Genomic DNA, 17663 nt, shown 5'->3' with positions numbered 1-17663 from the left:
TGATGAAAGTGATGAATGCACATTCAAAAACCGACTATGCTCAGGACGGAGTTCGAATCCGGGACCCCCTGTGTCTTAGTGGAAATAAATGAATTTAACATGGAGAGTATAATGAAAATCGGTACAAGGAATAGATCGAGAGGCTGGGGGAAGAGACGCAGATATATGACTGGTAGTGTTGCCCACGAGACGAGACTTTGGCCTGTCTCGTCTCGTGGAAATGCTGTCTCGTCTCGAAAATATTCGTTTGTCTCGGGACACATGATCAATCTCGTCTCGTCTCGAATTTTTAAAAGCCCGTCCCGTCTCGTCCCGTGGACAACACTAATGACTGGACAGAGAGGGAGAGTAGAATTGAGCTAAAAGGGTTTATTTGAACTTTTTAACAATCACTTAGTAAATACTGATAACAGTGACATTGTAGACACTCGCCCGAGACAGATATAATTAAATTGTTATTTCAAGTTTATAGGAGCCGACCTCCGTGGCGAAGTGGTTAGCACAGCGCGATACGACACCTGGGGTCTCGAGTTCGAATCCCGGCCCTTGCATGGGTGTCATTTGTGGTCGTCCCTTCATCAGTTTCATCATCATCATCACTAAACATCATCTTCGCGATTAGCCCAAAGTGGTAGAAGCCAAGTAAAAAAACTAAATCAATCATTCTATGTATATATATTTTGGATGAAATGAGACGAGTGAATTATGCCATAAGTTTGAGAAACTATTCAAAACTGGTAACAAATGCAATATTGTTAATTTTTATACAGTCAATCTGTAAATACAGTCCGTTCGTTTTGGCCCTGGGCAGAGATTGCGCGTGAACAACTTTGAACAACTCTTATAATATAGGTTAGTACTCGTTATGCAATATATTTAATATAATTGTCTACATGCTAAACATATGTGCGTAAATAAGCGAGACGTTACGGGACGAAAATGTCACGCCATATCTCGGCCAAGAGCCAAAACGAACGCATTGTATTTATAAAATGATGCAAAAACTGTTATCTCTACATGTTAAATTGTATTATTCATTTCATTTAAGATAAACTTGAACAGTATGAGCATACACAGTCTACAACATACATGTATGAAATAATACGTTATCTAAACATTAAGAACATTTCTTATTTTTATGAAATAAGAGCTTTCGGTTGCCTTAACTGCGTAGCGAACACAGTGGATAGGCACCCACTGTCAACATCTGAAAAAAATCCACCTATATTAAATTCCGGGGGCACATACTTTCCACAGCAAAAGTTGCAACAGCAGCAGAAACAGAAGCCGCAGAAGTAGAAGCCCGTGACCATCGCACACAATATGTGGAGCGACCTCAACCACCAAGAACCGAGGAGCCAGAAGCTGTCTCCTCCTACCTGTTGGTGCAGTCGTAAGCCTAAGAGCCCGTATCTGTCGTAGATCAATCTCGTCCGCGGGTCCATCAATAGGGAATAGGCTTTGCTGATCCTGACGAAGGCCTCCGTGGCCCATGGGTCGTCTGGGTTCTTGTCCGGGTGGAACTGAAGAGCCAGCGCTCTGTAGGCTCTCTTGATGTCGCCGTCGGTTGCCTGTCTGGGCACTCCTAGCAGCTCGTATGGTGACTGCAGCGAGGCATCCATGTTCAACGAGTCTCTGGAAAGGAGAAAACGTCTCAGTTCTCTTTGCAAAGATTTTTTTAAAAAGAGAAATACTTCAGTCAACTGCTGCAACAACAAAAAATGGGGCATCATGATACTGGAGCATTGCACAAAAACTGGCCCTACTTCATTTAAATAATCAAATTAATCAATGTGGAAAATCAAATTATTGTTATTTTTAATTATTTTAAGGTTTAAATGTTTGTGAATGCATATAATTTGCATATTTCACTAACAAAAATTATTAGCTTCTGTAGCCTGTATGCTTCACAGACAAATGAAGCCACACTTGAAAGCGTCACACACGTAACACATTTTCAGGCATTGAAGCTATGTCATACTCTTGTTTTTTGTTTTTTTAACAGACAGCACAAAGTACTTAAGAATTCTTTGAAATCGGTTCATTATGAATATTTTAATCCAACCGCACGTCTAGAACCTTACATTTTATGTGTGAATATCACACACGTAACGTTGGAATGCACCTATTGTGAACATATACGGTATCATGGTACAGGGAAACACACTAAAACCTGCGTTTTCCTATCATTTCATGTTATTCCATCATATCTTGGGGCAGATACTTTTCTACTTAAAGTTACTAATATTATTGAACTGTTAATTGTGAATAGATTTCATTGTTGCAATTTATGGTGTTTATTATATCTACTTTTGTATCTATTGCATAACAAAGTATATATTACTTTTCAATACCCTTGTCAAACTGTTGTTATAGTTTTAACTTTAGTTATATGTGCTTCCAAAGATGTTTTATTTATTTATCAAATAATTTTTGTTTTAACAGATGTACACAGCAACTCACAGAATGTTACCCATGCTTGTCTTTTGTTTTAAGAAAGGCACGTTCTATACTTTAGGTAAAGTCTGTTTTAAATGTATCCAATTATTTGGCATAAGACATTTTGAAAATATGTCATACCACCTTATTCTTTCTTCATTTGCACCTTGGCAGTCACCATTCCACCAATTTCTGGTTGGAAATATGTGCTATTTTATTTCTTTTCCTCTTAGACAGTACCCATTGTACACGTTATTAATTGTAAATAACATTGACAAGTTATATCTTGATTACGTTTAATTTCCTCGAGTAATTTATATGAATCCAAAGTTATAAAATACAATTCTCTCTTTCTGGCTCTACAGCCCTTGGTGGGCCTTGGCCTCCTCCACAATCAGCCTCCATTCCAATCTATCATCAATTCTTCTCCTCCATCCTTTAATCTTCATTGTCCGCAAGTTTGCAGCTACGTCATCTATCCATCGAAGTCGTGGTCTGCCCTTTCTTCTTGCGTGGTGAAGCTTTTCTTTTAACATTCTTCTTGGCATCCTATCGTCCATCATTCTCTCCACATGCCCCAACCACTTTATTCTCTGTGCTTTGACAAATCTCACTATATCTTGGTCTTTTATTAAATCATCTAGCTCTGCATTATATCTTATTCTCCAGTCGTCATCTTCCCTCACAGGTCCATATATCTTTCTTAATATTCTTGTCTCAAATATTCTGAGGGCATTTTCATCTGACAGTTTCAAAGTCCAATTATCTGATCCATAAGTGACAACTGGTCGTACCAGTGTCTTATAAATTTTAAGCTTTGTATTTCTTGCGATCAGTCTATTTCTAAACAACTGCATATTTGCAAAATATGCACGATTGCCTGCCTGTATTCTTTCCTTTATTACTTTACTCATATCATTATCACTATATACCATTGTCCCCAGATATTTAAAACAAGGAACTCCCTCAAACTTATTATCTCCAATTGTCAGATCTTGAGGTGCTCTTCTGCTCTCAGAGTTAGACATTCTCATATACTTTGTCTTTTTTTCATTTACATTGAGCCCTATTTTTATTGCTTCTCTTTCCATTTGCTCATAGATTTGCTTAAGTGTTGTTATTGTTCTAGAAATGATTGTAACATCATCTGCATATGCACATATTTGACTGGATTTTCCAAATATGGTTCCCTTTTGATCAACTACATTCATTACTTTGTGCAATGCTAGATTAAATAATACTGCCGAAAGGCCATCCCCTTGTTTCACTCCTGTATTGAATTTAAACTCTTCACTCAGTTTACTACAAACTTTCACTCGTGCCTTAGTACCACTCATAGTCATTCTTATTAGTCTTATTATTTTGATGGGAATATTATACTCTTCAAGTACCTTAAACAGTTCATTTCGATTAACACTGTCAAAAGCCTGCCTGAAGTCAACAAATAAAAAATGCAAATCCACATCATGTTCATAAAACTTTTCCATCATCTGTCTAATTATAAAAATCTGATCAGTAGTGCTTCTGCCAGGGCGAAATCCACATTGGTACTCTCCCAGTATATCTTCTGTGTAACATTTTATTCTCTCACTGATCAATCCTGACAAGATCTTATAGACCACACTAAGAAGTGTGATGCCTCTGTAATTTCCGCATATCAATTTATCACCTTTCTTATAAATTGGGCATATTATTCCAGATTTCCATTTATGTGGCATTGTTTCATTTTCCCATATCATTACAATCAATCTATGTATTGCTGCCAACAATGCGTTACCACCAAGTTTGATAAGTTCAATTATCACCTCATCCTCGCCTGGAACTCTATTATTACTCATTTTCTTCATTACAAATTCAACTTCTTTAATACTAGGTACTTGTACCTGATGACCATCCCTATTTTGTATATTCCTATTATACTGCTCTTCTTCTTCTTGGTCTTCCACTTTATTCAAAATCTCTTTAAAGTGCTCTGCCCATCTATTGAGTATCTGATTCTCTTCTACAATTACTTTCCCATTCTTATCCTTACATACTTCTATTCTTGGCTCAAATCCTATTCTCATTCTATTTATAGCTCTATAGAATTTTCTTATTTCACTTTGCTGATTTAGTTCTTCTATTTCTTGCATCTTCTTTTTATACATCATTTTCTTCTTTTCCTTGCATACCCTATGTGCTTTCCTTCTTAGTTCTTTATACCTCTCAGTATTACTTCGAGTTTCCCTCTGTAGCATTCTCTCTCTAGCTTTATTCTTCTCATCTATAACCTGTATGCACTCTTCATCAAACCACTCATTCCTTTTAGTTTTCTCTTCTCCAAAAGTTTCTTGTGCTGCCTCCTTTATCACTCCTTCTATTATTTCCCATTCCTCCTCAACCACTCGAAGTCTGTTATTCTCTTTCTCCTTCAGTTTACTCTGTACCTTACTTACATATTCACTAATTACTTCTTCGTCTTTCATTTTTTTCATATTCCACTTCTTTCTCTTGGCCATCTCGTTTCTTTGCACCGCTATCAATTTTTCCCTCATTACTAATTTTACCAGGTAGTGGTCGCTATCACAATTGGGCCCTCTGCAGCTTCTCACGTCGATAACTGATGAGGCATGACGTGCATTAACCAGTATATGATCAATCTGGCTTATTGTTCCATTAGGTGCCTTCCATGTTCCTAAGTGAATTCTTTTATGTTCGAAACAGGTACTTGTTATGATCATGTTGTTCCTGACAGCAAACTGGCAAAGAAGGTTCCCATTCTCATTGTTTTCTGCATGTAGAGTATGCCGCCCTGAAACCCCTTGTTGATTCTTGTCCTTTCCTATCTCAGCATTAAAGTCGCCCAATACGGTTACCATATCATACTTTTGGATCTTTCCACATGCTTGTTCCAGATTGTCATAGAACTCTTCTTTCTCGTTCTCATCTTTCTCTTCTGTAGGCGCATGTGCATTTATAATTGTTATGTTTCTAAATTTTTTAATAAATGTTTCTAATATTTTAATCCAACCGCACGTCTAGAACCTTACATTTTATGTGTGAATATCACACACGTAACGTTGGAATGCACCTATTGTGAACATATACGGTATCATGGTACAGGGAAACACACTAAAACCTGCGTTTTCCTATCATTTCATGTTATTCCATCATATCTTGGGGCAGATACTTTTCTACTTAAAGTTACTAATATTATTGAACTGTTAATTGTGAATAGATTTCATTGTTGCAATTTATGGTGTTTATTATATCTACTTTTGTATCTATTGCATAACAAAGTATATATTACTTTTCAATACCCTTGTCAAACTGTTGTTATAGTTTTAACTTTAGTTATATGTGCTTCCAAAGATGTTTTATTTATTTATCAAATAATTTTTGTTTTAACAGATGTACACAGCAACTCACAGAATGTTACCCATGCTTGTCTTTTGTTTTAAGAAAGGCACGTTCTATACTTTAGGTAAAGTCTGTTTTAAATGTATCCAATTATTTGGCATAAGACATTTTGAAAATATGTCATACCATCTTATTCTTTCTTCATTTGCACCTTGGCAGTCACCATTCCACCAATTTCTGGTTGGAAATATGTGCTATTTTATTTCTTTTCCTCTTAGACAGTACCCATTGTACACGTTATTAATTGTAAATAACATTGACAAGTTATATCTTGATTACGTTTAATTTCCTCGAGTAATTTATATGAATCCAAAGTTATAGAATACAATTCCCAATCTATATTTTACCTGCCACTTCTAACTTCTAATGCACATGTTTTAAATTTCTAATCACTAATCACTATGGCAATCTTACTTCACAAACACGAACTACATTAATTCGTACACATCACAATCACTCAAGTAACAATTTCAGAAGCCATATTCCCGAAAACGATTCTTCTCTTAAAACATTTAAGATTTTTTTTCAACCTCCCAAGTAATCATTAAATATTTATCTTCAAGCTCACCCTAATATACTTACACAACAACTAAACAAAGTTTTATTGGACTTACAGCTTAACTTGTGGTTGTTTATGCCCAGCATACATTATAATAAACTTAGACAGTTGCTAGTGTTATTTTTATGACCCTATCAACTGTTAGTCGATTTTAGTCATCTTTCTGAGTTTCTTGCAAAATGTATTTAGTTCACTATGCACTTATTTTTCACAAGAATGAACAAATATATATATATTATAATGTTAACAAAATATCTGAAAGAACAAGGTTTCTCATTAGAATGTCTGCTAGTTCATTGGTTCCAACAAAACCGTCACATCAACTCATCAACAATTTATATTGGACTTACAGCTTTACATCTGGCTATTTTCGCCCAGCACACAATTTAAGTACATACTCGTAAGATACAATTTTTATGTAAATTTTACAACACACAATGTTCCAGTACACTCTTAACTAAATTATATAACTACACTCCCTCATTCATTAACAAAAGAAAAACAACATGTATATTATACAATTTTATATCAACTTGTTTAAAAAAAGCAAGCATAATATATCCAATTCGAAAATCTGATGCGTACAATAATGAAGCCAAATTTATGGGAAATGGCACATTAATGTTTGATAATGTTTTGTACAATGTCTCGTTTCTCTGAGTGGATTGGACATTTAAAAATAATATGATGAGCATCACCCCTTGAATAGGTGTTACACAGGCGAGCGAGTCAGTCATGAGTAGTGTATAAAAGGGTAGACAAATACATGAAAGTTGGGATTTCACTCATTTTTAGCGAAGATGGGACGTTTTTATGCTTTATCATGCAATGGGAATATTCGTATTTACAAGTGCATTTTTGTGCGGAACGCCGTGTACCCCTAAGGTCACAATCTATTTCAATGAAATCACTATGTTCTTTCAACCTCCCAAGTGAGCATTAAATATTTATTGTGGTCGCGAACATAATGTTCAGAAGGTACAAGAAGAAGACTTTATTGCTCAATGTAAGTAGTGTTGTCTTCAAAAATATTTCTTCCCAAGTTTTTCATTTTTAGTATTATTAGCAGTATTATTAAAATTATAAACAGTATACAAACTGACAATTCACAAAAACAATATTAACAAGAAAATAAAATACAGTACCATGGTCTACTGTGACACGCCCACGAGTGTAAAGGTCCTAAATAAAAATTTAGGTTCCTTCCCTTAATCGGACTTCTCAGATTTGTTCTTAGTCGAGAAGCAATTACACCTTAATTTACACTGTCTCCTATGCGTGTAGGAAAACAGATAGGTTTTACTTTCACAAAGCAGCTTCAAAATAACGCACTTGAAACACATTTCCAATATTTACCTTCCTCTATTTTGAAAAACCAACACACACAGTATTAAGTTTTATCAACGTTAATAACTTTACACACTGAAAAAATAATTAACATGGAACTTAGAAACTGTTACATTCATAGCTTTTTCTTTTACAACCCACAATCTCCATTATCACATTTTTTTAGAGTTTTACATAAAGGTTGGTCTCAACCTCTCGCTCTTACAATGGATGATATTCAATATAACGTCAGCGGCACAGAGCATGATGGGAAATCTGGCCGAAATGCACGCGGTCCTGCACACAGTCCGGCAAAAGACAGCAAGAGTGAATACGAAGTAAATGCTGAGCAGTGGCGGCGATTAGGGCTGGCGAGGGGGGCAGTTGTCCCCCAATTTTCGCCACTTTTGCCCCCGCACTATGCTAAATCTTATCTACAAAGGGAAATATACTGTCTTTGCCTCCAGTTTTGGGACCCAATCGCCGCCACTGATGCTGAGTGCATGAAAATGACCCGGTGTTTAACACTTTTCATTGTATTATTGGAGATTTGATGTTCAAATGAAGTTTCCTTTTGGTGAATTAATGAGTTGTGTGTGTATTGTGTGTATGCCACTGCTTATGTATTTATTGTGAGAGAACATCATACCTTCATACAGTTTCGCGTATTTGAAAGGCAAGTACTGTGTTTATGGCTAGCGTTATGTGAATTTCATGCTACTCTTCACATCGTGATGCTTTGCAAAGCGTGTGGTTGCTCTACGACCGCTAATAATGTTCACAAAGAGAAAAGGTAATGTTGTTAATCAATGCGGATACGTTCGCACTATGCATATATTTCTGTATATTTTTCAGCTTATCTTCTATGCCTGTCTCAATACACATACAAAAATAGTACACAATTTCACACTTCGGAACATACCTGTAAATTATTGTTTTTACGAGACAAAGTTTGTTTTTAATTCACTTTATTCTCAGATGGACTAGTATCGTTAAAAATGTGCCTCCACCGTGAAACGATCTTATCGAATTTTGGATCCTTTGATTACAAGGGGACAGCATTAGCCGCTACGCTATCGGATAGGCCCGATTAATTCCATGAGAAACAGGCTCCCTAGGCCTGTATTTCTTTCGGATCTTACATGTCTTTATACAGCGTTGTCTTCAGGCAAATAACATATTTTTAGATACTTTGGTCATTGTTACGAGACTATGCAAAATGTGAAGGACTACATTTAGTATAATAGTTAAATTTGTACCTTGAATCTCTGCGACAAACACTGTAAACGCAATACTTATAAACTGTGTTTACAACACACTCTGAAACGCTTGCCGGAATCATGGCAGCGGGCGTGACTCTTCGCGCAATGAATTGAGGGGAAGGTTGTTCGCCGAATATCATCCATTTCGTCATAGTAGTTACTGGCAAGGTTGTTACAACTGTATCGCATAAAGTACTACTTAAAATACAGGGCTTTATTTTTAAAATGTCTCCTCTATTGAAATATACTTCCTTTATGCATGAACAGTATTCTACCACCAATGGCATTTTTCTTGTAGAAGTTAACTGATTTCATCCATACATACGAGTATAATGGAAATACTCGTATAATCCAAAGTTAAGGATAACATTGTGTCCTGTCCACTTAACGTTTCACAGAACTTAGCGTATACCTCTGACAATTTTGGGACTATTGCACTGGAACAGCCTGTAGTTTTGCTTCCTTATCTAACAGCTTTTTAGACATCACTAGGTTAATTCTTGACAAACAAAATGAACCAATTCATTCCCTGGTTGGAGAGAAGGGAGAAGTACGTTAACAGAACCTTGTGGCAGGATCTTGAGTCGAACATGCAACATACTCGCCAGAATATTTAACAATGATTTTACGTCAATTAAAAACTCAATTAAATTAATACAGCTAAATTTCAAGGTTTTTGACTTTTGTGCACATGCACATGGTTACATCCTAAGATTTCCTTCCAAATCCCTCAAATTTCGCTCTGGCAACACTGACTGAATAGCATTGAAATCTGCTTCAGCAACCAGGGCGAGTATCGCGATAAGGCGAGCGTCACGTGGCTTCAGCCGGCGCGGACCAATAGGAAGGGAGAAGAGAGGATCATTCAATTCCTTGCGCCCGATATCTTCGGAACGAATTCTTTGATCGATGTATTTGTTTTTAACGGATCCCAGACGGACACAATGGGGTGGAAGGTGGCATTATTAGATCCCAAGGATTTCCCAGGAAGTACGCAGTGGGTATTTTTCATGGAAATGCACCGCTCATTGTACTGGGATGAAAAGGGACAAAAAAAATGGACCAAGAAGGTCGAGCCACGCGTTGGAGTCCTTGCTGGAGTGAAGGTGCGTTTGTGGACTTGCCGTCAAAGGTAAAGAGTTTGGATACCTCGTATATTTCTTTCTTTACGTCCATTTTCTGCCTCTTTTAGGCCATTCGCGAAAATGAGGATGAATGATAGGTGCACCGAGAAAGAAAAAAACATGGCCATGTCTGGACTCGAACCTAGAACCTTCGATGGTGAGATATGCGTCTCGACTTATTCGCTCAACGAGCCTTATATATAGGCTACCGTACTCTTTTGTGAACCAACAAGGACATATTTAGGGGGAGTCCATGGCATCCGGACTCCCCCCCCCCCCCCAAAGACTTGCCAAGAACTAACATTAAATAATGAAAATGTACTTGTTGATCATTTGCTGCATAATCGATAGTTATTTATCTCTAAACTTATTGCAAATCAGGGATTATATTGGGATTGTAAAGCTTTAAAGGACAGTACCAAATAAGATTTATGCACGCTACTACTTTTGATAATATGCATAAAACATTAATCACGAACTTTACTTTTCGTGAACTGGACCTAACATTCTTTTTTATTATTATTCAATTCTTATCTACATGACATTAATCTCCTTGCCAGGACACTCGTTTCCATGCGAATTTTGACGATCTTAAGTTCATGCAAGTTGGACTCACAGCCAGTGTAATCCTCAGTGTGGCTCATGTTGTATCGTCCCTATATCTTTGCTACTGTCCCTCCTCCATACATCTCATCTTATCACTAACGTGTTTTTTTTTTTGGCCTGTTTAGCTTTTTTATTCCCTTATATTAAAACATAAGCTTTAATGTTTTAACTTTGTTTCGTGGTGTTTCTAATCCGATATCGCATTTTTATTGTGCCTGTTTTGAGGATTACCGCCTATTTTCAAAATCGTGTCTAAAAATGCCTATTCTGAAAATTTTTGTTCACACCTTTCTTACGCGCCTGTGCCTTTCCCTATATTGAAGAAGGTAAGCATTGATATATGTTGAACTGACCGAAATCGGGTAATCGCCAGATTTGAAGGTCGCAAGCAGGGTTGTTAAATGGCTAGGAACCCATAAATTCTAATGGGTTCTATTAGGTTTCGCAACAGGACCTTTTTTCTCTCGCACAATTTAAATTCGGTCCAAGTTGCGTATTGTTTCATTGAAAAAAGGTTCCTGAACCGTATTGAAATTCAACCGGAAAAAATGTTCCTGGACCGTATTGAAATTCAACCGGAAAAAAATGTTCCTGGACCGTATTGAAATTCAACCGGAAAAAATGTTCCTGGACCGTATTGAAATTCAACCGGAAAAAAATGTTCCTGGACCGTATTGAAATTCAACCGGAAAAAAATGTTCCTGGACCGTATTGAAATTCAACCGGAAAAAATGTTCCTGGACCGTATTGAAATTCAACCGGAAAAAAATGTTCCTGGACCGTATTGAAATTCAACCGGAAAAAATGTTCCTGGACCGTATTGAAATTCAACCGGAAAAAAATGTTCCTGGACCGTATTGAAATTCAACCGGAAAAAAAGTTCCTGGACCGTATTGAAATTCAACCGGAAAAAAATGTTCCTGGACCGTATTGAAATTCAACCGGAAAAAAAGTTCCTGGACCGTATTGAAATTCAACCGGAAAAAAAGTTCCTGGACCGTATTTAAATTCATTCAGAAAAAAGGTTCCTGGACCGTATTGAGATTCAACCGGAAAAAAAAGTTCCTGGACCGTATTGAAATTCAACCGGAAAAAAAGTTCCTGGACCGTATTGAAATTCAACTAAAAAAAATTATCCTGGACCGTATTGAAATTCAACCGGAAAAAATGTTCCTGGACCGTATTGAAATTCAACTAAAAAAAATTATCCTGGACCGTATTGAAATTCAACCGGAAAAAAATGTTCCTGGACCGTATTGAAATTCAACCGGAAAAAATGTTCCTGGACCGTATTGAAATTCAACCGGAAAAAAATGTTCCTGGACCGTATTGAAATTCAACCGGAAAAAATGTTCCTGGACCGTATTGAAATTCAACCGGAAAAAAATGTTCCTGGACCGTATTGAAATTCAACCGGAAAAAATGTTCCTGGACCGTATTGAAATTCAACCGGAAAAAAATTATCCTGGACCGTATTGAAATTCAACCGGAAAAAAAGTTCCTGGACCGTATTGAAATTCAACTAAAAAAAATTATCCTGGACCGTATTGAAATTCAACCGGAAAAAAATGTTCCTGGACCGTATTGAAATTCAACCGGAAAAAATGTTCCTGGACCGTATTGAAATTCAACCGGAAAAAAAATGTTCCTGGACCGTATTGAAATTCAACCGGAAAAAATGATCCTGGACCGTATTGAAATTCAACCGGAAAAAAATGTTCCTGGACCGTATTGAAATTCAACCGGAAAAAAAGTTCCTGGACCGTATTGAAATTCAACCGGAAAAAAATGTTCCTGGACCGTATTGAAATTCAACCGGAAAAAAAGTTCCTGGACCGTATTGAAATTCAACCGGAAAAAAAGTTCCTGGACCGTATTTAAATTCATTCAGAAAAAAGGGTCCTGGACCGTATTGAAATTCAACCGGAAAAAAAAGTTCCTGGACCGTATTGAAATTCAACCGGAAAAAAAGTTCCTGGACCGTATTGAAATTCAACTAAAAAAAATTATCCTGGACCGTATTGAAATTCAACCGGAAAAATGTTCCTGGACCGTATTGAAATTCAACCGGAAAAATGTTCCTGGACCGTATTGAGATTCAACCAGAAAAATGTTCCTGGACCGTATTGAAATTCAACCGGAAAAAATGTTCCTGGACCGTATTGAAATTCAACCGGAAAAAAATGTTCCTGGACCGTATTGAAATTCAACCGGAAAAAAAGTTCCTGGACCGTATTGAAATTCAACCGGAAAAAACGTTCCTGGACCGTATTGAAATTCAACTAAAAAAAATAATCCTGGACCGTATTGAAATTCAACCGGAAAAATGTTCCTGGACCGTATTGAGATTCAACCAGAAAAATGTTCCTGGACCGTATTGAAATTCAACCGGAAAAAATGTTCCTGGACCGTATTGAAATTCAACCGGAAAAAAATGTTCCTGGACCGTATTGAAATTCAACCGGAAAAAATGTTCCTGGACCGTATTGAAATTCAACCGGAAAAAAATGTTCCTGGACCGTATTGAAATTCAACCGGAAAAAAATGTTCCTGGACCGTATTGAAATTCAACCGGGAAAAAAAGTTCCTGGACCGTATTGAAATTCAACCGGAAAAATGTTCCTGGACCGTATTGAAATTCAACTAAAAAAAATTATCCTGGACCGTATTGAAATTCAACCGGAAAAATGTTCCTGGACCGTATTGAAATTCAACCGGAAAAATGTTCCTGGACCGTATTGAGATTCAACCAGAAAAATGTTCCTGGACCGTATTGAAATTCAACCGGAAAAAATGTTCCTGGACCGTAATGAAATTCAACCGGAAAAATGTACCTAGGCCGTATTGAAATTCAACCGGAAAAATGTTCCTGGACCGTATTGAAATTCAACTAAAAAAAATTATCCTGGACCGTATTGAAATTCAACCGGAAAAATGTTCCTGGACCGTATTGAAATTCAACCGGAAAAATGTTCCTGGACCGTATTGAGATTCAACCAGAAAAATGTTCCTGGACCGTATTGAAATTCAACCGGAAAAAATGTTCCTGGACCGTAATGAAATTCAACCGGAAAAATGTACCTAGGCCGTATTGAAATTCAACCGGAAAAATGTTCCTGGACCGTATTGAAATTCAACTAAAAAAAATTATCCTGGACCGTATTGAAATTCAACCGGAAAAATGTTCCTGGACCGTATTGAGATTCAACCAGAAAAATGTTCCTGGACCGTATTGAAATTCAACCGGAAAAAATGTTCCTGGACTGTATTGAAATTCATCCGCAAAAAAGTTTCCTGGACGGAATTGAAATAGTTTACAGATAAAAAGGTTCGTTACGGTCCAGAACCCATTTATAGGCTTGCTGATTTTTTCTCCTGGACCGAAATTGAATTTATTTAACAACCCTGGTCGCAAGGGATGTCAGATCTCAATCTAACGAAGCTAACTTATTTCGTCAGAATAATGTTTTGTTAATTGTTTTGATTCGCGCCTCTCACCATTCACTTGGCGAGTTTTTTTGCCGTTATTGTTTAGTCTCGAAGCATTGTTTGGTCTTGTTACAAAAGAGCGTGCGGCTCATTGGCCGGAGGAATGCCGCAGAGGCTTCTAGAGAAGAGCCGCCGCCTTTCTCCAAGCTGGGCTCCCTATTCACAGAAGGGAGGCTGCCGAGATGGGTTCCATTGTGCCCCTGCCAGTCACCGCTCCTGGTCATCTCCCATTGGTCCCCCGGGAGAACCGCGGTCAGGCCCACCGCAGATGACCTCAGCGAAGAGTGAAGGTCCCCGCATTGTGTCCCCCCGCGTGCCATCCGCCTCCTCCCAGATGCGAAACTGGGGCCCCGTGCACGCTTCCCGGCTATCTCCTCCTCCATCGCATCGCCTCGCCCGCGAGTCAATAACCACGCCAGAGAAGAAGGTGGCGACGTGAAAAGAGATTTTGTTTAGGTATGCGACTGTCCATGTGCACCGTACACATAAAAAATTGATCGAATCAAAAGTATGATACCAATACCTTGTAATCATTTCGGTACCACTATTTTATCTTCTAGTATATTCTACAATTACTGTATATGCATACATGAATATATTTAATATATGTAACTATTACACAACTCTTTGTTCTTGTATGGTGAAAAACAAGGGAAAGATCCCGATTGGTTAATTTGTTTATCGGTCTATGTATGTTAATTGTATTGGTTCTGTCTTTTTTTTGGTGTATAAACCAATATGGTACGTGAATGTTAATTTGCATTCTGTAATTGAAGAACTTACTTCTGTTGAGGCAGTAATTAAATAATTAATAAATAAAAGTATGAAACGAAATGGCGGTGGTCGGTCCTCGGCCTCCAGTAAGAGTAAACTAAAGTCATTCAGAATGTAACACGTCATTTGCCAACCGATCTCCATGGCGGAGTGGTTAGCACAGTGCACTACGACGCCATAGGCCCCGGGGTCGAATTCTGGCCTGGGCATGGATGTTCTTTGTGAGTGTCCCTTCATCAATTCCACCATATCATCCCTCATCTTCATCTTTGCGATTAGCCAATGTTGCAGAAAAGCGAAGTAAAAATAAATCAAACCAAACGTATTTTGCCTTCTGCTGGATCTTGGACGCTGAATAGATCTAGCAACAGGGTGCGAAATCCAGGGGGGACGGGGGGAATTCTCCCACCCCACCAACAGAACAACGAACATAAACAATTAGTTTGGAATAATATCGATAACATACAAAAATAACGGACATCAAAGAGCCTCATATCTTAGGACACTGAATTCAGCAATCCCCAGAACACAGAAATTAGACAGACTTATTTCTTCTCCATTTCTCATCGGCTTTCGTTAGCAACCACGAAGTATATAAATATATTAGTAAGACACTTAATAGCACTTATATGTGAATTTTATATAGGAAACTATTATCTTCTTATTATGTCTATTAATGTTTGTCCCTCCTATCTTACGCAAATCATTGTTCATAGCATCAGTAGTACATCAAAATCTTCAATTTGCAATTACATTTTGAATGAAAGACAGTCGATATAATATATTGTATATTTTATAATATAATTTGATTATTATTTAATAATTGACACATATTTAATGACATTATATATGTAGTGTCTGTCTGCTCCTTCCCCCCACCAATCTGCAGTGGTTTCGCACCCTGTCTAGCAACTAAACATGCGAGTGCAAAAAGATCAAGAAGTGCAGCGAACTAGACGGGGCTGTTGCATAACTGTTTCCTGTTAATTCTATTGTTATCAAATTACAAATAAATGCCTGATGAAGGGAGCGGTGTTCCGTCGAAACATTACATGAAAAATAAGGTTTTTAAATTGCTTGTAAAAACTAGTAAATGAAAAGATCTACAATGCAAGCAATAAGTACAGTCACCCGCAATAAAAATTGGACACTTGCACCCTTAAATACTCGCTTCCATGCAATGTGTGTTGCCTAACTCCACGGCGATGGCATTCACTTTGGGTAACGCTATATACTTTGGGGTAACGCGTTGCGTGAAATGTTGAGTGTTCCGTCGCTCGAGAAAAGAAGACAAATGCATCAAAGGATTTTCCTATCCCAACAAATAACCTCTTTAAAATCTGACATGGAAGATCCAACATGGCAGAAATGAGACCCCTGAGGAGGATGTGGAAGTTGTTAAACTCAGTCTCTAGTAATAATTCTAGCATCGATCTATTCAGATTTAAAATTCATTGTATTCTCTGAACACTGTAGGAACCAGGACACAATGAAGATTGTTATGTTAGATTATTGCTATGTTAATCCAACCCTGAATTACACATTGTCTATATTTTTACCTTATTTGTTACAAAATACCGATTCAATTCCTTCGTTCTATGTTTTCCTCTGTGTCTTATATGTGCAATTTATTACTCAATATCACTATTACACTACTACTATTTACATGTAAATAAGCTGATTACCTCTGACATATTTAGATTCAAATATAACTTTAAACTGTATTAATTCAAGGAATGTATGAAATCAGTCACGTTTATAAGTATGTTGTAGTTTGAAATGTCATATTTTTCACATGATTTTATATTGTTTACACAATGCTTTGTGAACACTGTAATTGTCTGTATGTTCGAAATTATTGTATATGTATATATTATTGTATATGTTTCGTAAAACAGACAATAATATGGACTTCAGACTTTTCGTCACGAAGCGTTTTCGGTCTCAAGAACATTATATAATAAACTCAATGAACTCTTGCGATTATGATACATGAAAAATTACATAATATCTTCTTCTATTTGAAAAGAGATACTTTGAGATACGTGCGTAAATGAACTCATATTTATTCAAGTTCACATACTTAATTTTATGATTTTATATCAAATTATTAGTTGTGTTGTATAATTTTAATAAGGTTCTGGGGTAACAGAATGTTTTTGGTGAGGGTAAAAAAATGACATATTTAGTTGTTAACATTCATTTTACTCCTTTCGTTCTCATATTTATGTGTTTCGTTTTTATAAATAAACCAACCGTAGAATTTGAATCATCATGAGCTTTTCAAAATAAATAAATTTTCAAAGCGGAATTTTTTTTCCCGGCTGGCAGAACGTAACGAAGCGTGAGTCTGTACATTTTCAAAGAAACTTCAACCTGACCAAGGGCCATTCACTTATTCCATCAGCTACCTGCTCCTCTTATAGGTATTTCAAATATGCTAAGTCAAATGTAAACAGACTTCCTGGAGTACTGGTGTAGCAAATAGCTTCAGGTAAACAGGCAGTAATTTTTCTAAGAGAATAGGAAGTCAAAACTTGACGAATCGGCATGGAGTAAGTCTCCACTGCATCAGGGACAGAGGAGAATCACACTTTTTGGATTGATTTGGAATAGTCAACAGCGCTCTTCGGTTTGTCTTCAAACTTAACCTGACAAGTAAGCTTACTCTTCGTTCTTGGATTC

General features: G+C 37.1%; 1 protein-coding gene across 3 annotated transcripts; it reads right to left on the bottom strand.

Annotated features, from left to right (window-relative positions):
* Positions 1 to 1016: 1016 nt before the first annotated feature.
* Positions 1017 to 6395, bottom strand: LOC145983880 (dnaJ homolog subfamily C member 5-like). 3 transcript variants are annotated; one of them, XM_083116958.1, is made up of 2 exons: positions 6186 to 6395; positions 1017 to 1635 (listed from the first exon to the last, which is right to left on the bottom strand). In XM_083116958.1, exon 2 carries the CDS (start codon positions 1620 to 1622, stop codon positions 1137 to 1139), a length of 486 nt encoding a protein of 161 aa, XP_082973084.1. In that variant the 5' UTR covers positions 1623 to 1635; positions 6186 to 6395; the 3' UTR covers positions 1017 to 1136. The 3 variants fall into 3 exon arrangements, with proteins under 3 accessions (XP_082973084.1, XP_082973094.1, XP_082973103.1); XM_083116968.1 differs by having other exon boundaries at positions 6253 to 6395; XM_083116977.1 differs by having other exon boundaries at positions 6283 to 6386.
* Between the last annotated feature and the right edge of the window lie 11268 nt (positions 6396 to 17663).

Source organism: Lepisma saccharinum, chromosome 1, assembly GCF_977018435.1.
Source record: "Lepisma saccharinum chromosome 1, izLepSacc3.1, whole genome shotgun sequence".
Classification (NCBI taxonomy): Eukaryota; Metazoa; Arthropoda; class Insecta; order Zygentoma; family Lepismatidae; genus Lepisma; species Lepisma saccharinum.
Note: the sequence above shows the minus strand (reverse complement) of the source record. Positions and strands in the feature narration are given on the sequence as shown.

Bases quoted from the DNA above. Each gene is read 5' to 3' on its own strand.
- LOC145983880 (XM_083116958.1), bottom strand. From the start codon at position 1,622: ATGGATGCCTCGCTGCAGTCACCATACGAGCTGCTAGGAGTGCCCAGA.